This window comes from Stegodyphus dumicola, chromosome 4, assembly GCF_044657685.1.
Source record: "Stegodyphus dumicola isolate Sdum_Otavi_A_Nest chromosome 4, ASM4465768v1".
NCBI classification, from domain to species: Eukaryota; Metazoa; Arthropoda; class Arachnida; order Araneae; family Eresidae; genus Stegodyphus; species Stegodyphus dumicola.
Window position 1 is genome coordinate 12,359,898 of NC_140771.1, and position 22,288 is coordinate 12,382,185.

Sequence of the window (22,288 nt, forward strand, 5' to 3'; positions counted from 1 at the left end):
AAAAATTTCATTCTACCATATGCAGAATATTTTCGCATATTGTACGTATTTTAGATCGTACACGGAAATACAATATAAATACTTAAAATAATTAAGAAATATTTAAGGAAGTTGAATGCTACGATAAAGATACCAAACTCGTTGGTGTTTATAATCGTCTACTATATGCTGCTTCTTAAATTCTACGCAAAATTCGAATGTTTAATTTCGAACTAACATGAAATTTCGAACACTTTCTGTTGTGAAGTGTTCAAAATTTCATGTTAGTTCGAAACTGAGGATTCCAACTATTAGGAGTAACCTAATTCTTCGAGGTTCTTGAAGTTCTCTTCCTTCCTTTCTTTCTCTCTCTCTCTCTTTTCCCCCGTGAAAAATGTTATAAGGTAATATAATTCTGGATGTGTTTGTTCTCCAGTTTTGCATACTGTGAATACAGTATGTTTCTAAAACATTTTAAAAAGTTGATAATGGATTTCTTCGTAAGGGACTCACTAAAAAAACGTATATTTTCCTAACATCTGTCACATGTAGTTGTCAAAGTAATCATAGTCTGAGATTTTGATTTACTTTAAAACCAGAATCATGCATTTATGACCAACCTTTCAAGCTATGAAAGTAGAATATTTTTGGAACATTCGATATAGCGTTGAGTGTTTTTTGAAGTAGAACTAGGAATTTATTACCGATGAATGCGGAGACCATTAATGAATAAATATATAAATATTGTGTTATCTGCAATAATTTCATACAGCCGAGTAAAGGCAAATTTTTATCATTAAATTTTAGAAAATTTCTACTACTCTATCTCTAACAAATTAATGTTACTAATCTAATCAGAATATAAATGAATATATTAATACAGGGGTTGGACAAAAATATGGAAACACCTTTCAAAAAACATGTTACTTTGCTTAATGTGGTGTAGGAAACCCGTTGGTATCCAAAACAGCTTGCAGTCTTCTCGGAATGGATAAATACAGTTTCTGTATGTTTGCCAAGGGAATATTATACCATTCTTCCTGCAAAACGGTGGCAAGTTCAGATAACGATGTTGGCGGTGGATAACGAGAACGCACTTTCCGTTCCAATGTAGACCACAAAGGTTCGATAATATTCAGGTCTGGTGACTGTGGTGGCCAGGGGAGATGGGACAACTAATCCTCGTTCTCAGAAAACCAGTCCTGGACAATGTGAGCTGTGTGAACAGGGGCTTGGTCGTTTTGGAAGACACCATCACCATTGGGGAACAAAGTTTGTACCATGGGATGAACTTGATAGGCCAAAATGTTCACATAAGTCTTGGCAGTCATGTGCCCTGACACAGTTATCAAGGGACTAGCAGAGAACCACGATATGGCTGCCCAAACCATAACAGAGCCCCCGCCATGTTTCACTCTTGGCAACAAGCAGTCTGTATTATAGGCTCGAGATGGCGTTCTCCAGACGTAAACTCGGCCAGAAGTGGGAAACAATGTGAAAGAAGACTCGTCAGACCATATTACTCGCTTCCACTGCTCTATAGTCCAGGCTTTATGACTTAAACATCACCTTTTCCTGTTACGGGCATTAGCATCACTGATGAGTGGCTTCTCAATTGCAGCACGGCCAGCAATTCCCCTGTTTATGAAGCTCCCTTCTAATTGTTTTGGTACTCACAGGGTTCGGTAACACAACATTCATTTCAGCAGTAACTTTTGCAGCTGTGGTCTTCTTATTTTTCGTCGCAATTGCCTTTAATGATCGTCTGTCACGATCACTCAGGACACACTTTCTTCCGCGCTGTGATTTAGCAGATGATGTTTTTCCGCTTTTCAAATATGCGGAATAAATCTTCGATACAGTACCTCTTGAAACACTAAACACCTCGGCTACCTTGCTTAAGGAAGCATCTACCATACGTGCTCCAACAATTTGCTCACGTTCGAAGTCTGTTAACTCTGACATAATGCAATGACAACCTCACATAACAGTACTCCGACAACAACTGAACTGTTTAGCACATTTACGAAGTTGTATAGGTGGCGTCAGTAGTCAAAAACGCCAGCGCCACCTACATATTTCATTAAAATCAATCTTTCTTTTCAAACATGCATTTCACAAGGTGTTTCCATATTTTTGTCCATCCACTGTAAATATATATTAATCAGAATTAATAAATATATATCAATATCATAATCTAAATTTTAATAATAAAATAATCTAAATTTTAAAAAAACATGTAAGAATTATAAGTTTAGAAAACACCGTTTGTCACCAACGCCTACGTTTAAAACTTCATACGGCATCCAGAGCAGGATAGTTAATAAAATTTCACTTTAGTACAACTTACGTAATAAAATAATCAGTTATTCATAAATAACTCATTTTTGTCTGACCTTAAACTCTTCATTTTAGCTAATTTCCATCTTCTTTTATGCATGTTGCACTATGTTTGCTAAACGTACTATAGACATGTGCAGAGATTATTAGGCATGTCGCTGTAGGAAAGCGTAGAGACGCTAGGTTATTTCAGAGCAGCAGTGATGAAAAATGAGCAACGCCTTCTCGGGGAATCGAAACACGGACTTCTGAAATACGCGCCCAGCATGCAGACCACTTCATCACGAAAGCATGCTAAGAAGGCGGGATCTTATATACGTCTCCTTTTAAAGGGCGACTGGGGTTTTTAGGGGACCCAATCGCCAAATCTTGGGTGTGAAAAATCATCATCCACCACTTTTTTAGTTCGGGCGCCACTGTAGAGACATTAGGTTATTTTAGAGAATGAGTAATAAAAAATGAGCAACGCCTTCGCCGGAAATTGAACCACGGACCTCTGGAATACGCGCCCAGCATGCAGACCACCGCTCCATAAGGCATGCTAAGAAGGCGGAAGAAATACCGTATACATCAACGATTCTTTCGCAAGATTTGAACCTTGGATCTTCCACTTGTAAGTTCCATGATACCACTTATATCACGAGAGCACCACATCCATGTTTGTGAAAACTCCTTACACCAAAACTCAAACAATAATTTGAACTCAAATAATTTTTTATCTTGCACATTCAATAAATTTTTCAGAGTAAAATAACATGTAAAATTTAATAAAAGAAACTCAAATAATAATGAATAAATTTTAATAAAAAAATAATGTACTTTCGAAATGCTAAATGAAAGCTTACTTCCAATTTTTGTTTGTGTGATAAGCTGCTCAGACCACGGTCCTTCTCCAGCTGCTGTCCTTGCGCAAATCTGAATAGAATATTCCGTGTAAGGACTTAAATTGTCGATTTTGTAAAACAGATCTTTAGTAGTAATTTCTGCACTGTTGTTTGACTTCAGATTGGTCGATTGCACGATGTAAAGTTCTATCGGTCCATTGGAAGGGCTAGGAATATTCCATTCTAACTCGATGGTAGTATTTGTCACGACAGAAAGTTTGACATCTCGAGGCATAGTGGGAACTGTAAACATTAAAAAAAAAAAGTATTACACATTCTAAACTGATTTCATTCTCGCATAAAATTAGCATTATAATTGTAAATTTTGTCATATGTTTCATCAATTATATGTTCCGAAGTATCCGTACTACATCACTTTTGCAAAACAGACGCACTTAAGATTCAATTTAAAAAGTTCTGATAATTTCATCATTTTTGAAGTTTACAAAATTTTCAATATTCGATAGACCTCCGTATAATAATCTGCTTATAAAATTTATTGAATATTTGGATCAGGAAGTCTTTCAGATACAGTATATTAATTTTTTAAGCATCTATCTAACTTCAAATTGCCCAAACACATCGCGTTATAGCCTCATAATTCGATGATACACACATGCGAAAACCGACGCGGTTATTTTCTATACGCATGTATACTGCGCGAAACTCGGCGAAAAGACTCTAAAGGTGGGGTACAAACTGACTTAGTACACTAATCTAATAAGAGTTTCAAATGTAAATAAATGGCGGCCTCGTTAGGGTTAGTAGCGCATAAGCTTTTAAATTGTTGATGATTCTACAACAATTGCATGCAGATTTTAACTAAAGGCATAAAACCTTAACCGGAATATAACAGTATAATTAAATCACTTTGAAAGCAAAAAATTTACAATTTAGCAACATATAAGAATAAAAAACTGAACTCATCGAGCTGGGTAACAGAGCGGGTATATATATATATATATATACTATATATTTGCATACTTTTGGTGCTGCCGATTACAGCCAGAAAGGGAGGTACATGTTACTGCATGTTACATGTTAAAAAATACATGTAATTACAGTACCATATACAAAATTTCAACATTCTAAGGCTAATTTTGAGGTATGCGAGATGCATACGTACATACGTGTGTACAAACTTCACGAAAAAATTCTCTTCTGAATCTATTTAAAATCATATTTTACAATCCAAAGTACTTTATTCTGCATGTATGTAAAGATATCACGCATAATCGTCGTTCAAACTGATTCGACAGCAGTTGAAATATGACACCCGAAATTTTTCGCGATAACAATACTTCCTTTACTTCGTACAAAGTAGTAAAAAGGGTATACTTACTTCCAATTTCAGTCCTAATAACAACTTTTTCAGACCATTTTCCTTCACCTGCTTCTGTTCTTGCAAGTGCTTGAATATTATAATCAGTAAAAGGTTCCAATTCTTTGATTACGTAAGAAGTAATATTTCCATTCATATCTGTTATATTAGAAATTGTTGAATTTACATTGGTCCATTTTAAAGTATAAGAAAGAATGGGGCCTGTCGTGGGTTGAGGCTCTTCCCAAACAAGATGGATAGTACAGTTGGTTTTTTCTTTGCTTCTGACATTCTGAGGTGGCCATGGAACTGTGAAAAAGAAAAGAAACATTTTTTAAATATTTTCTTTTACTGTTGGGTTATAATACATTTATTCCCTTATGCACGTATACAGCATAAAAAAAAGATTCTTTAAATGTTGCTGCTTGTTATTATTTATATTATCACAAAAAAAAATATTTACCTTGTGCATTAAAAAAATCTGATGTCTACACCACATGACTTCCTTGTACAGAATATTAAATTATACGCATTTTTTCTTAAATTTCATTTAAACTTATTGGATTGAATTAAATCTATTTCGCCGACAGCGCATAAACCACAATAGAATAAATGCATTCTTTAAAATTCACTCTAGTATTTGTTTACCATAGCGACACTCTGGGGCTAGATTCACTTAACAGTATTATATTTCGTTCATATTATAACTCATAATGCACAAAATTTATATCATTTAAAGAATAGAATTATCTAATCGTTGCCACATGTTCTATTCCAATAATATAATAAAGCTAGAACGATGTATAAAAGAAATTAAGCAAACAAAACAAAAAAGAAGCAGTTTTTCACAGACGATTGAGTATTTCTCATTCAATTAATTCAGTTCTCACTTCGGGAGAAGGCAAAAATACATAAAAACTCAAACTATCTCTACTAAAAATTACGAAGTAAATCTTAAACACTTATTTCCTCGAAAAAATTCCAGAAAGTATTAAGCATGATTAATTGGCAATAATAAATGAAGGTGTTATCTTTGTTGTTGCGAAGCTAAGTTTCTCTAGATTGGCAACAAATCCACTAGTCTGCTGTTTCAATTGTAAACAATCAATGGCCGCTATAAAAAAAAAAAAAGGCTTAGCGGCACTATAACAACTTACTAAATTCTAAAAATATTACATACAGACTTACTAAAGGCATAAAACATTAACCGGAAGATAAAAACAACATAATTCAATCATTTTTCAAGCAAAAAATGTACATTTTCAAGCAAAAAATGTAAATTCAAGCAAAAAATGTAGAATTTACAAACATATAAGAGTAAAGAAACTGAGATCGCTGAACCGGGTAACGGAGTGTATATATATATATAAACATATTTATAGACGTTTGGTGCGGCCGATTGCGACCAAAGTACGAGGTGCACATCTACATGTTATAGCAGTCCTATATACAAAATTTCAATGTTCTGAGGCTACTCGTTTTTGAGTTATGCGAGATGCGTACGTACGTACATACGTTAATACAGACGCCACGAAAAATTCTCTTCAGAATGAATTTTTAAGCAGTTTTATAATTTTTTTGGAGAAAACGAGTCTTTTATTCTGTCCTTATGTACAGATATCACGCAAAAACATCGTTAAATTGCATTCGATAGCGCTCAAAATGGATATTTTCCTTGAAATATGCTGCCTGAAACTTTTCGCGATTACAATACTTCCTTTTTACTTTGTACAAGGAAGTAAAAAAGATCTATTGTTAAGATAGGCTGCAAAGATAAAAAGCATTTTAGAAAATTCGTTTTGTACGTAATCCACACTTTAACGGCTTGCTTTTTTTATTCTTACTCAGCTACATCACCTCCTATTAGGTAAAATCAATTACTCCACATCCGTAAAACAGTTCTTTTATTTTTATTAAACACAGAAATAAAATTGATTAATTCAGGGAAAATTACTTAAAATGGATGTGCTATTTGTGCTTATGTAACTAAGACAGTAAGGGACACTGCGCAAAAAAGGGACAGTTCTATATACTCCGTTCTACTGGACCTATTGACGAAATTGAACTTGCATTTTTCATGTATCGAAAGCGCGACTTAGGATATGTATTACATTTATATACAGCGTTGCTCTAATATAGGTATTTTGACACAAAATTGGACTTTTTCTGAAATGACATGCCAATTTATTTCCATATTTCGATTCTACGACTCAAATTATGCCAAACTGAAAAGTTTTACAAAAATCGCAAGAGTAGATTTTATAACATTAGCTCTCAAAGTTCTAGCTCCTCAATGTCAATTGAATTCGGTAAATATTTATTACTCTTTCACTTTTTATTTAACTTATTTGATTCTTCCTTTCACATTTCGAAATTTATGTTCATTCCAAATAAAAAAATTCGCTCATTTTTTATGATTTACTTTTAAAATTTATATTTTTAAATAATTTTTATAAATTTTTCGAAAACAGATTGTATTATAATCTATAAAATTTTTACCATCATCTTAAAGTAAATGTATTTCTAAGCAAATCTGCAAACAATTAGAGTTTTTTATTCAAAGTTTCCTAAGATATATGTGAATTAACATTTTGGCGCGTTTTGAAATTTTACATATCTATATATATATAAGCGGCTTAAGTGTTTGTCGCCGATAGTTTATTGGTTGCTTGCGTAACTGTAAATTGTTTTATATCCCTGTGCAGTGCAGCGCGTGACGAATATTATGAGAAAGCTAAGCCGGAAAAATTAAAAATACAAGAGCACGTGCATTTAACATTTAATAAATAAATTTAACATCTATATATAACAGAATTCGGAAATATGCAACCGGCAACGATGAAAAAACAAATAAAATGAAATAAATAAATATCTTTCTTACATGCGGGTTAAGTGTCTGTTTGTCGCCGATAGTTTATGGGTTGCTTGCGTAACTGTACTAGCCAAGGAGTGAAGTTGCCACGGCACAGGGTTGCCGTTTCAGTTGGGACGTAGACAATTTCCTGTAAAACTTGCGTCTGCTATGACCATTCATAAGTCTCAGGGCAAACGCTTAAGCGTGTTGACATTTTTTTACCTGAGCCTACATTTGGAAACGGTCAACTTTATGCTGCCTGTTAAAGAGTTCGTGAAAGAACGGACGTAAAATTAAAAATAATGCATGGTCCTCTGCAAGGCGAGCTTAAAAATGATGGAAAGATCGACACAAGAAATGTTGTGTACAAAAAGATCTTTGACATGTGAATTAACATTTTATTATTTAAATCACCTTTATTTATTGAGCTAGCGGTGGCTCTTAAGAAATGTACCGCCAGTGGTTTCCCTTCATTGCGCTCTACTTAAATGAACATTTATAAACAGGCTATACGAAAAGTTCAATCATGAGAAGAGGGAATATTTCCAGAACCTCGGTTCCTATGTGGAAAAGCAGAGACTTAGTCAAAGTGCTATGCTGAAAAGTAACCAAGACCCACATTTTCATACTCCAGCATCATATTTATACCAATATTAAATTGTGCAAAAATTAATAATCGTGTTCTGTTCTCATTTTATAAAATTTTACAGCCACTTATAAGAAGGTAATGTAATGATCACCAAATTAAATTACATTTCACATGTATTTATTTCACAACGGGTTTAAAATAGTAATACAGAGAATAAATTTCTATTACCTCCAATTCCAGTCTGAGTATGATGTTCAGAAGACCATGGTCCGTCTCCAGCTTCAGTCGTCGCACGTACTCGAATAATGTAATTTGTGAAAGGCTGTAAGTCGTCAATGATGAATCCAGTATTTGATTGAGGCTCTGCTATTCTAGTCTTTGATTCTTTAGTGTTCTCTTTCATCCACATTACAGTATAGTTGTCTATAGGTCCTCTATTAGGAGTTGGTTCGTCCCACTGAATTTCTATACTGATGTTTTTAACGTGCTTGTCTCGAACGTTGAGAGGTTTCAATGGAACTAGGAGGAAAAAAGAAAAAATAAATAAAATTTAATTAAATATCTCAAATAAACTGTGGTTATTTTTTTTCTAAATTTATAATTTCAACATTTGCATGTAATTATCTCGGAACTGAGGAAATAAATTAAATTATCCTATACAAGTTTCTTGAAAAAGTAAACGCCGGTTTCATTTTCTTCATTCTGATATTAGCCATGCACTACTAATCATAAAGTTTCCCCAAAATAAGGTACACAATTTTATGAGAATGGTTTCAGCGATGTCGCTTGGAGAGCTCTCTGTTAATGCAAAATATAATTTGTGTATAACCTTCATAAAACAATAATGTAAGTTAGTGAAATATTCAGTGTACATTCATGAATTAATTCGGAAACATTATATATCTTTGAACGGTTCTGCAATTTTTTACTAATAGTTATTTTCATTCGTGAGCCTTTCCTGAGTCCTGTTATTTCTCCTCTCATTTTTTCGCCAGGATGTAAATGAAGTAAGTGAACGAGAGTATTTAAACTGTCGGAACGAAAAGATTAGACAAAGCGTGATTTCGCTAGTGAAGGCACACGTTTGCTAGATTGTTTTCCAGCTGCTAATGTTATTAACGGCTACGCATCCTTGCCATCCAGTTAGTATCCTGCCGGAGTAGGTTGACTCTTTACCTTTAAACTCAGTGCTACATTATCGTTTAAATTCTCACTGCAAGTGGTCGGTGTTTTGTTTGTAAACACGTAATGCCGTGACATCTATTAAAAGTTTGTCATAAATAAAAGGATCTTTTACATCCTTTCCCTAGTTGTGTTCGTCTTTACATCTGTGCGACAATTCTCAAGGTACTGCACTTAAGTAGATCTAGATACCATTTCCTGATAGCGAAACGTACTAGATCCTATAGCTTTATGTTCAGATTTTGAGAAAAATTTCAAGAATGAGCATTCCGACTCATGTGCGTTTATAACCAACTCAAATTCAAGATTTTTGCCTACCAAATTTGTTTTTTTAAATTCTAACAAAAAAAAATCTGAAAATTTTCAGATTTTATATTACGCCAAAAGGGACGTTTTATTCATTTACGCACACAAACACGTTTCGAGAGTGTTTGAGCTTCCTTTGGGTTAAAATTGTTTTGGAACGGCACGTCTTTAGAATTTCGAATGGATTGTCTTGCACGCTGGCGATAAAAATGTTTTATTCCGTACAGTGTTGTTTGTTTTGAAATCGCTGAGTGTTTTAATCAAAAAATTCATTAAAGTTTTATAAAATGTGAAACAGATAATAAAACAAATTCGAAAGTCAGAATTTGGGCTTCCAGGTTGGAGAACTACATTATTGAGAATTTGATGGCTCTGCGTACCGTTGTTTTTTCACATTGCGAGAAACATACATACATTCATGCATATCCTTCTTATTTAATATATTCAAATATAATACAGAGAGATAATATTTGGTGGCAACAATCTAAAAAATGATTCAACGCTTTTAGTAAATCGATGTAATATACCGTTTCGAGATTCCTTTAAAATCCTGCTTAAAAACAAAAAGAGAGAGAAAGAAGGAAAACAGATGCAAATTAGTCGCTAAAAGTCGACCACTTTTAGCGACTAATGTTTTTAATATTCGATGACATCAATCATTTTTATATTTACAGAGGCTGTTCACACATTTTTTAGACGAGGTATATTGTATTCACAAAACTAAATTACATAAAATTCTTGTGTTTTAAATGTTCTATTTGATATCCCTTATTCTGCACTATCTTTCGACACCACAATTTCCAGGATAATAATGCCTTTTGAAGTGGCAAAAGAGATATTCTATCCCATTCCTCCCGAACAGCTTTCCAGAGTCACGTTAGGGTTTTGGGACAACGTTTCGATAATGCAGTTTTTAAAAGTCCGAAAGCACAAACATCCACAGGTGACACATCGGGAGATTTAGTAGGGATATCAGTGAAGAGTATGGCCTTGATACCAGTTTTTGTTCCATTTCTTTTAGGAAATTTACAGTGGATTTTGATGTGTGACTACTAGCTTTGTCCTGATGGAGTCTCACAGATGGATGACACTGTGGGTAAAGCGATGGTATTTCATTCAGAAAAATTGGCGATAAAATATGTTCCTGATAGTATTTGGAGTTAATCATGAATTTTTTTTTTTTTTTTTTTTTTTTTTTTTGCACTCTTTTTATTTTTAACTTTTCATTATAAGAAAAACCAGCAACAATCATAAATCCCTTAGAAAAACTTTCTTTCGATTCTTTGAAACATGTACTTAAATTTTTTCCTCCCTTTTTATGATAATAAATGGCTCTTTTTTTTTTGATACAATCATTTGAATACACCCATGCTTCATCTATTGTGACAATTGTTTTCCATTTTTCTTTGGATGAGTGTTTCTCATACAGAATTCTGCAGCGTGTCCTGCGTCGAGCGATATGCTTTGGAAGAAGACGATGCACATTGCGTTTTTCGCTTTCTTAAGATCTAAATCAACGTTTATCATTTTGTTTACAGTGGACACCGAGCATTTTAATGATTTTGCAACTATCCTTTGACTAGGGGGATTTTCTTTTAACATTAAACAACGTACCTTTGCAATAGTCGAAGATGTCCGTTTTTATCCTTGGACACTTGTTTGGAATTTTTGTCCCACTTGAGGCTCCAATTTGACTTTTTTTTCCATTCTTGTTGATGATATTACCTATCGACGCTTTAGATATCACAAAACCATGACTCTCACATCGTTTTTGGATAACGGAGTATGCATATTTCTCTTCGGAAAGAGCGTAAATGTAGCCTTCGAACCACTGCTTTGTTAAATTCGCCATTTTGAATAAAAACAAAACTTTCAAGCCACAGGCGATAATTTTGACTTTTAAAAACATAGTACAATTGCAATTACTTCTTTTGCAGCAAACGATTTTTTATTACCGCTTACCAAATTCGTCTAAAAAATGTGCGAACAACCTCTGTATAACTGGTCTCATAGTTAAATCCTAAAAGGATTTAACTGTGTGTATCCTTGCGAATTTCGTGAGTAAACGGATAAGACAGTTACGCATTTTTGCAATGCTATATTTGAGGTACAGAACTTCTTTCTGAACAAAATGTGTTTTCTGTTTTAAAGCTTTCGGTTGATTGAATAGTTTTTCACCTATTTTGCTCATACAAATTTCTGAGGGAAAACTTCTCGTTAAACGGTAAAAAAATTTTCAAATCATTATTCATACCATTTGAAAAAGTTGAAAAATTAAAACTAGAATATTAAATTTAGAATTGCCATAAACAGCACGAACACAATAAATCGAAAGAAAAACCTTGGTTAATGTTATAATATTCTATAAATATCACTTCTTTTCGATATTTCATCCGATATGTAAATGTAAAGTGTATCTATGAAACTCTGCGAAAGTCAGATTGATGTTAAAGGAAAAACATAACTATCATTAATATATAAAGGGAATTTTTCCTCAGCCAAAAGGCACCTAAACTAACAGCAACGCAATGATTCTTTAATAAATACGCAGCCTATGTAAAGGGTATATGGATGTACGTTTTATTTTCTCCTAACATAGTCTCGGTAAGTCAAAAACCACTTTAGAAGGATGAAAGTTATGATTGCAAGGATGGAGACTCTTAGGCTTTATTCTGTCGATGATCTAGTCATCATTACTGCCATAAGCATAAACGTTTTAAGGCATAAAAGTCACAACATTTGCTCACACCTGTAGAACAGGGTTCAAGCTGTAACTAGTCAGGGAAAGTAAACCTGCCCATGTGTAAATGTGCAGCAAACTCAGCAAAATCGTCGATGGAATGTCAGCTCGTGTTGGCTTCGTTATTATTGGAAGGATCTTATACCAGATTGGCATAAGGTTGAACATTTGGAACATTTAGACAAAGTCCGTAAACCAGTTTCTATGACGTAATAAGGACTGGTTCTCTAGCAATAAAGCTTGGATTATACCTATTGTGAACACAAAGCCGTCTTCTGAACGAAAATTTCCAATGCATCCAAATGAGTTAAAAAAGTATCACGTGGAAAAAATATCACTTCCTTGCATGGGCTATTACAATATACAGAATTTTTTCTGCATTTCATTTAAAATCATTTCCTTTAATTTCATTAGCACATTCATTTCTCATTCAACTAATACAGTTCTCAATTCGCGGCAAAGCAAAATTACATAAAATCTCAAAACATCTTCATTAAAAATTGTAAAATACAGAGGAACTTAAAACACCAAATACAGTTAAGAAAAGTTTTTTTTTTTTTTTTTTTTTTCTCCAATCAAAATTAAAGTTTCTAAGCAAAAACAAGAAATTTACCAGCGGGCAAGAAAGCAGATTTTTTAAAAGTTTACCTTTGATCCCACTCGGCAAAAAACGATTGGTGCAGCCGATCACAACGAAAAAGGGAGGTGCACAAGTGCATGTTATAGCAGTCCCATACACAAAATTTCAAGGTTCTGTGGCTCCTCATTACTGAGTTAGAATTCATACATACATACGTATAGACATCAAGTCTATACGTGTGTATGTATGTAAAGTCTCTTCTGAATACATTTTAAATACAATTTACAATGCTTTTTGGCAAGCACAGTCGTTTGTTCGGTCCGTACGCACAGATGTTACGCAAAAACATCGTTCAAATGGTTTTGAGAGAGGTTAATGGATATTTTTGTTGAAATATGCTACCTGCAATTTTTTGCATTTACAATACTTCCTTCGGAAGAGGAAGTAAAAATGAAAACAGTATTAAAGTTTTACATTTGTACCGATCTCATCTGAAACTGGCACTAGTTGACATGGTAGCCAGCAGAGATAGCCTCCAAGCCGATAAGCCCAGTTTTGAATAGGTCTAGGTTGTTATGTTCATGCAGAATAAGAAAGTCTTTTGGTAAGATATGGGTTGGAAAAAATAATACGAAACTTCCAATGTTCATGAGGTATCGTACTGAAATTAGGAAGGGTATTACTAAAAAATTTGACTGTTCATGTTGGAGCTATGCGCTGTAAATAAGGGTTTTGCGCTTTTCTCATCCTCCATTCATCTGTTGCTTGAATTTCATAACAACAATGTTTAGAAATGTGGGAAATTCTTTGTATCTAAAAGCTCTATAGGTTATTTTAATTCAATTTAAATATGAAGAAATGGTGGAATATTTAGTGTAGATATAAATGTTGCTAAGAAGTATGCAATATGCATTTAAAATGCTCTTTTTCCTTTTGAAAACTTTTAAAGCCTACAACATCTAAAAATATGCAGCTGAAATTGGATGAAACAAAGAAACGATGACTAAAAATTCTGCGCTATACTCAAATAATGGGTGGTTTGAAATAAAAAATCTCGAAGTTGCAAAATCTAGAAATTTGAAATTTTGCAAGTGTCCCTTAACACATAAAGTTATTTGGTGTTTTGCTATAAAATAATCTTTTCTAGGAATTTTTAAATTGTGTAAATTTTTAATGCGTTCTACTCATTCTAATGCTCATTTGCAAATTATTTCTTTTCTCATTTTTACTTCATTGTACGAAGTAAAAAGGAAGTATTGTAATCGCGAAAAGTTCAGGCAACATATTTCAACGAAAATATTCATTTTGACCGATATCGAATGCAATTTAAAGATGTTCTTTTGTGACATCTGAACGTAAGGACAGACTAAAAGACTCTTTTAATTCAAAAAAAAAAAAAAATTATAAAACTGCTTTAAAATGAATTCTGAAGATAAATTTTCGTGGCGTCTGTACGTATCTCGCATAACGCAAAAACGAGTAGCCTCAGAACGTTGAAATTTTGTATATAGGACTGATATAACATGCAGATGTGCATCTTGTATTTTAGTTGCAATCGGCTGCACCAAACGTATATAAATATATATATCCACTCTGTTACACGGCTCAGTGATCTCAGTTTCTTTACTGTTATATGTTTCTAAACTGTACATTTTTTGCTTTAAAAATGAATGATTGAATTATGTTGTTCTTACCTGCCGGTTAACCTTTTTTTGCCTTTCGTAAATCTGCAAGCAATATTTGTACAAATATCAGCAATTTAAAAGCTGTTTAAGTACGGTTAAGCCTAATCTTTAAATACCATGTCGGATATGTTTATTTACATTTGAAACAGCAGAATAGTAGATTTGTTGCCAATCTAGAGAAACCAAGCTTCGCAACAACAAAGATAACACCTTCATTTATTATTTCGAATTAAATCATGCTCAATCCTTTCTGGAATTTTTTCGAGGAAATAAGTGTTTAAGATTTACTTAGTAAATTTAATATAGATATTTTGAGTTTTTATGTATTTTTACCTTGTCGCGAAGTGAGAACTGAATTAATTGAATGAGAAATACTGAATCGTCTGTGAAAAACTGTTTCTTTTTTGTTTTGTTTGCTTAATTTCTTTTATACATCGTTTTAGGTTTGTAATAGTATTTGAATAGAACATGTGGCAACGATTAGAGAATTTTTCAAATGAAATAAATTTTGTGCATTTTGAGTTATAACATGAACAAAATATAACCCTTTTAAGTGAACCTACCGCCAGAGGGTCGCTATGGTAAATAAATAGCGTGAATTTTAAAGAGTGCATTTATTCTATTGTGGTTTATGCGCTATCGACAAAGTAAATTTAATTCAATCCAATAAGTTTAAATGAAATGCAAGAAAAAATGCGTATAATTTAATATTCCGTACAAGGAAGTCATGTGGTGTACACATCAGATTTTTTTAAAATGCGAACACGTTTTTATAAACATTATACGCATTAAGAATTTTACACGTTGTTATTGAAATGATTGGCTTGTCCAATGGTTAGGTTACTAGCTCATAAAATTATCATAAATAAAAGTTATTATAATTTTGTAAGTTAAAATATTTTTATTTTTTAGCGCTTAAGACAAAATAATTGGGAATAAAATTTAATCATATCCAATCACTTCAGTTTAAATTGTAGAAATTATAAGAAGTAGATTGTATGCATATAAGATTCATAAATCATACCTCCAATTTTAGTCCGAACGTTCAGTTCCTGAGACCATTCACCATCACCTGCGTCTGTTGTTGCGCGGACCTGGATGGTGTAATTATGAAATGGCTGTAAATCTGTGATATTAAATTCTGTGCCTTCTTGAACTCGGTGATCTAATGATTTGCCAGTCAAGTTTGTCCACTTTACTGTATAACTAAGGATTGGTCCTTTAAAAGGCTTAGGCTCCTCCCATTGGATCAGAACACTAGTATTAGTACAGTCTTTTGCTTTTGGATTCAGTGGAGTCGATGGGACTAAAATGAAAGATATATAAATGTGGTCAGAATGAGAAAGATTTCAGTTATCATTGCTTGGTAATAAAAGATATTTTATTACCAAGCAATGATAACTGAAACACATATACGAATTCTGAATTGTTGAACTGACTATAGACGGAGTCGTAGCTAGGGGTTTTAGCCCCCAGGGACAGCTGAAGATTTCGAGCCTCCTCCTGTTTCCTAAGAATGGAAAATAGTTAATTCTAAAATTTAGTAAAATCAGTTTAGCTCCTCCTGGATACTGCGCCCAGAGACAGGTGTCCCTCTTAACCCCCTTTAGCTACGGTTCTGGCTATAAATTTATAAATTCTATAATTCTAAGGCCTTTCGTTCATATTATCTAACTCAAAACACAGTTCAGTTTTTCTACCGAATGAAGAATAAAAGTTTTTTTTTTTTTTAGTGGTTAGTGCCCTCTGTATGGTTTCGTGACATGTAGTAAAATATATCTTTATCATCTTATTTCTTTTCATCGCTTAAAGAGAACAGTTATACATAAATAATTATCAAAGTCTAAATTTTACTATAAGATATTGACAATTAAATATTCATTCATTTTAGTTGAAAATAATTACCAGTTCCATCTGCTACAAGAGTCAGATATTAACGAAACTTCATAAGCAATCGTGCATTTCCGTAGATCACTTTATAAGGCCGACGATTCAAACTATTCTACTTTACTAACTAAACTTTGAACCAAACTAAACTTTGATTCGCAATACTGTAAAATCCCTCATAACTGGCACCCAGTTATCCGGCATTTTTGTAGTTCTAAATAGAAATTAGAAATTTCTATTTAGAGATATACGAAATAGGGTATACAGTTTGAAGATTTAAATGCGGTATAAACACGACTGTTATGTTTCTGCCACCTGAAATCACAAATCTTATCAAAACAATGCATTATCCAGACTATAAAGATGAACTACCGATCTTTTTTCATGGGTCCATGTATGAACATTAAAGACGTGTACACAACTTTCAAAAACAATTCGAAATTGGAAGATGTTATATGTACTTCGGATTTTCCCTGTGAAAATCCAAAGAACATTATTTTACGTTACGGTTGGTGTAGATTATGTCCTATGATTATATTCGTAAATGAGAAGTCGAGTGAAGAACTTTTTCTTGATTTTAAAAGAAGACTGGCGCCTAAGTCAGACATCGTGTATTTAGTTACATATTCGAAAAAGATTAGTGTTAGTGAAGAGGACAGGAAGGCTTGGATGCATGCAAACAATTCTCTTCCACTCTGTCGAGATGAAAACAAAGAAATAATCAGACACGTACTGGGAAATGAGAAAGTTGATGATGATGAGAAGGCGGATGAAGACAATACTCAGAGCAAGAAAGTTACGTCGAAGGAAGCCGTTAAAGAATTGCCGACTTTATGAGACTCATAAAGTTTGCCGAGAAATGTTTATTTCTCTCCGCACATAATGTTACGAAGCTGCATTGTATACATTTTCAAAACTACGCTTACGATCTTCAAAGCGGACAGCTGTTATATACTGTCACACTAAGAAATTCACTTATTTTCCTATAATAATATGTATGGTAATTTAAAATGTTTATTTATTCTTTTTTCTGAAATATAAAAATTATGGGTACGTATTTAAATTTTAAATAATCTTTACGATTTCTGTATTATTTATTTAATAATGGCCAATAACTCGAAAAACACGACTTTGCATGTTTCAGTTTATTATAAACGGCATCACGAGATATGAACAGGTTAAGTTCTAGGAATATATATTCAGTTATCCGGAAAACCTCTTATCCGGAGCCGGTGAGGTGCCTTTGCTGCCGCTGAAGAGGGATTCTACTGTATATGACATTAAAATTTTTTGTTTAATTACAGCAAGTCTTCATAAAAGATAGCATTGCATGAGCTTAAATATTAAATTATTTCAATTAGCTATAATATTAGAAATAGAATAAACTTTTAAAGTATGAAAGAAAATGTTAAAATATAAAGAAGTGCGTTTATTGCTTTTAAATCGATGACTTGTTAAATAATTTTATAATAATTTAAGACAGGGATAAGCAAACTACGGCCCGTGTGCCAATTCCGGCCCGCCGGAAGGTTCTATCCGGCCCGTGGATATAATTTTAATTTGCCGTTCTGAGGCAAATTAAAGAAGTATGTATATTATATACCACCTCCTTTTCTACTTTGTTTAAATATTATTTTTTCTTTTCTTCCTTTTTTTCAAAGGGCTGATGGTCTTTTTAATTTCTCTATTTTTGTTCTAAAAGCATAAATTGACGGAAATAGCAAGCACAGACAGCTTCCAATAGGTAAAGTGTTAAAAGTGGACGTTCTTTGTTAGTTATAGCTGTAGATTGGTGCCAACAAGCGTTATCTCTTCCTCGGGAAGCAGACATATGGGAATCCAATATAGGTGAATTAGACCTCTTAGAAAAAACTTAACCTTAACTTAATTATCTTAACTTCAAACTTAATAAGAAAAATTAATCTGTTTGCTGGCCAGCTAGCTAAGAACGACTTGTCTCATTTCCCGAGGTTAAATTCAATACCCTCAGTAAATGAAGAGAGTCTTAAGAATTATGAAGATGGCTTGAAAAAGACTGCATTTTGAGTTCGAACGAAGATTTCAAGATTTCAGTGCCATTCAAACAGAACTGGATAATTTAACCATGCCTTTCAACGTAAATTGTGAAGCAGCGAGGTCAGATTTGCAGCTTGAATTAATAGAGTTGCAATCCAACAATTATCTCAAGCAGTTTTCTAAATACGTTAGAGTTTTAAAAATCATTATCAAAAGTAAGTTTCCGAAATTTAATATCTCACGCCCAGAAAATCAGTGCTATGTTATCTTATATATGTGAACAAGTGTCTACAGCTATGAACCTTAGAAAGAATTATTTCAGAAGTAGACTGACAGATGAGCATTTAGCTTCGTTCCTTAGAATCAGTAAATCTCACTTCGGAACTCAATACAAGGAACGTCTAAAAATGAAATCGCAATTTCATTCATTCATTCATCTCATTAACATATTAAATTGCAATACTTGTATATTGTTTTTAAAAATTTAGAAAAATTTATCTTGGCCCGCCAAACTTTTTGTTTTGGATTTTCGGCCCGCGACCGAAAACGTTTGCCCTTCCTTGATTTAAAAGAAAAAAATATATCAAGTTACTTCTAACAGCAATATTCTGGAAGTTGGCTCTTTCACATCACGTAAAATGTTAATTAAAGATCTGTGTCTTCGCCTGAGATTTCTTAGACTGCTTGAATCGTGAATTACATGGTAACGTAATGCAACTTAACAGCCCTCCAGAATTTGGAAAGATTTTGATAAAGGCATATCTAATGCGAAACGATTATATGACAAATGTCTGACATTAACAAAGTTTATAACCATTCTGGAAAGCATATATGAATTCTTAAGTGGCAAATTTAATACAATGTACTGTTTTATTTCAGGATATGTCGTATAAGTGGCTCAAGTGATAGGGATAAAAGTTCAGTAAATTACAAAAGTCTTGTAAATAAAAGCAGTTGGTGGAGCATAACCCTTTGCGGCACGGTATGCCCGGACTGCGCACACCTAAAAATTTCCTTCTGTACGCACAGAAAAATTGAATGAAAAAGGATTTATAGGTTACTATAGGTTACTCTGAACTTTCTTTACTTATAGCTCAACACAAACCAGTCCATATATTTTAGCCATGTTTAGTTTTTAAGACCCTCATTTTTCAAAGAAATCTTCCAGATTTTTTTAGGGTATAAAAGGATTGTTTTGTTATTTTTTGGCTGTATGCTAATCTCCTTATTCTATATTAGTTTTAAATTTTTACCTTGAAATCTTGCCTAAAATCAAACGGCGAACCAAGGTGTTCCCAGACTGGGCTCACTGCAAGTCTAGGTCACTGAGAGGCAGATGTATTTTTGTTTCTCTGCAGCTCATCGGTCAGCTCATTAACATAGAAAGCTGGGTCCACATCTGTGTTTCATATTTTGCTTTTCTCTTTCTTCTTTTTCCTTTTTTTATGGGGGGGGGGAGGGGAGGTTTGGTTATCAACTAAGAATTTGAAATTGTCGGGGTGATTTTCTGAAGGTCAGGGATAATTTTATCAGTTAGCTGTTTCGTTTTTCACTAGAGCAGTTCTCTTTTTCGCTTTGATTTAGAGAAGTTTTCTTAGCACTACGTTTAATAAGTTTGAGTTGTAGACATTTATATTTTTATTTTATAGTTTACAATTTCAAATTGTAGATATAATATTAGTTTATTTTTTTCGGATTTTTAATTATTTTCCAAACGGATCGGAGAGGGCTGACCATTTCTAAAGCACTGAAAGTGCTACACGAATTGCTTTCAGACTGTGAATCTGATACGGATCCCAGCAAATGTGCAAACATGCAATATTAGGTTGTGCTTTTCCAAAGGTGGTGTCACTTTCTTCGAAAAGTACCCCGATGAAAAAAAGAGACTAAAGTGTAAATATGAAATGTAAATATCATATAGCTAAGTTACTTTTTTTTTCATTCATAAGCATGTAATCATCATATAACCCAAAATGAGCAGCTTTTTAGGAGGATGTAGAGAAGCAGATCTTCCCGTGGCACACCCTTGGTAAAGCTTAATCTGCTATGGTATTCAGAATCTAGTGTTTTTTAATCGTAGGCAAAATCTCTTACTCTTTTACGCGCTTTCCAGCAAAGCTCGTTTTAGCACTCTTTTCGAAGCTCTATTCAATCAGTGTGCCCGCCTCGGACACACCCACAGAATTAAAACGATAAGTGCTATCTTTACAAAATTTTACTTGTGTGCTCTTCTAGGCCCAGTTAAACTGCCTACCTTTCTTTTTTTTATCGAAATTCCAACTTTAAAAGGTAGCGTGCTGGAAACGGATAAAGCAACTTCACCATCGCTTTAGATTCCTTTAAAAAAAATTCTTTGGAAGATTTTTTTATTATTATTATTTAAGGAATTTGAGATGAAAATGCTCAAAATTTCTTTGAACTAACACAAAGAAAGAAAAATCAGCCTCCAGTGAACATTCAATGGCCATAAATTTCAAAGAATCTGAACTAATTGAAGAACAGAGCCGCTGACCTTCGACAGCAGTTGTACTTCTTCATATATAGTGACAACAGGTGAACAGGTGAACGCACGACCGGAGAACCGGACGGCTTTATATATCAAATCGGGTATCGTCCGGTGCCCGCAACTATCTAGTCGAGCCATACACCATGGAGTCCAATATTGTGACAACAGTGTGAAGCAGCACGTAAAGTTTCTGATCAAAATTTTAAAACGAGGTATTTTACTAAAGGCATACATTGATGACGTTTCTTTACAGAGCGGATATACCGGAAACAGATTTATCGCATATTAAAGATAAAGTATTACGCAATACTGTTTCCACTCTTATTAATGAGTATAAACCGTTAGAAAAGCCGCGCAGTACAGACTTAAAAATGAAAGTAATATTAAAAGATGAAATTCCAGTTTCTTAGCGTTCGAGGATAATTCCTTTTGCTGACCAAAAAATTGTTGATGGTCAAATAGATGAATGGTTAAAGAATGGGATTACAAAGCCATCGTGTTCAGAATATGCTTCGCCAATTGTTTTGTGTAGGAAAAAATCGGGCAAGACACGAATCTGTGTTGACTTCAGGCAATTAAATAAAAAAAATAGTTAAGGATTTTTTTCCCATTTCACAAGACGTTTTATACCGTTTGGGGGAAGCAAAGGTTTTTTTCGACATTAGACTTAAAAAATGGTTTTTTTCATCTTTCAGTGGAGGAAAACTGCACTAAATATTTGGCATTTATTACTCATGCAGGCTTGTACGAATATCTAAAAGCACCTTTTGGTTTGTGCACGTCCCCTAGTGTGTTCCCAAGATTTATTTATATTGTGTTTAGAGATTTAATTCGGGATGACACTGTTGTCACTTACATGGGCGATTTTATTATTCCAGCACGAAACGAGAAAGAAGGTTTAGAAAAGTTGAAACGCGTTTTAGAAGTAGCCAAAGAATATGGTTTGGAGATTAATTTTAAGAAATGCCAATTTTTGAAAAGAAAAATAGAATTTCTCGGGTATGTTATTGAGGATGGTACAATTCGCCCCTCTACTGAAAAAACCAGGGTTGTTCAAAATTTCCCGGAACCCAAAAATCTTAAGCATATTCAAAGTTTCTTGGGTATTGCAGGGTAGTTTAGGAAATTTATTGCCAACTATTCACAAATAGCGAAACCACTAAGTGATCTTCTTCGTAACGGAGCAGAATTCAAATTTCGGCCTGAGCAAAAAGATGCATTTAATAAATTGAAAGAACTTTTATCCACAAGTCCGGTTCTTCATATTTTTAAACAAGGAGCACCATTAGAATTGCATACAGACGCAGGCAGTCATGGTTTCTGTGCTGTATTGCTACAAAAGTCGGATGATGGACAGTTATATCTCATTTATTTCATGAGTAAAAAAACTAGACTCAACCAAGAGAAGCTGTCTAGTTA

General features: G+C 33.6%; 1 protein-coding gene across 3 annotated transcripts in view; it reads right to left on the minus strand.

Annotated features, from left to right (window-relative positions):
* The window catches only part of LOC118191486 (phosphatidylinositol phosphatase PTPRQ-like), a 218,975-nt gene that overhangs the window by 82,345 nt on the left and 114,342 nt on the right, over window positions 1-22,288 (minus strand). For all 3 annotated transcript variants that reach the window (XR_015040580.1, XM_085814563.1, XM_085814564.1), the window contains exons 8-11: window positions 15,485-15,766; window positions 8,196-8,486; window positions 4,546-4,833; window positions 3,165-3,446 (exon numbers count right to left, since the gene is read on the minus strand). Coding sequence is in view for 2 of the 3 variants with exons in the window: in XM_085814563.1 (XP_085670689.1) it covers window positions 3,165-3,446; window positions 4,546-4,833; window positions 8,196-8,486; window positions 15,485-15,766 (1,143 nt within the window). In the remaining variant the exon portion in view is untranslated. The remainder of the gene's footprint in view (window positions 1-3,164; window positions 3,447-4,545; window positions 4,834-8,195; window positions 8,487-15,484; window positions 15,767-22,288) is intronic.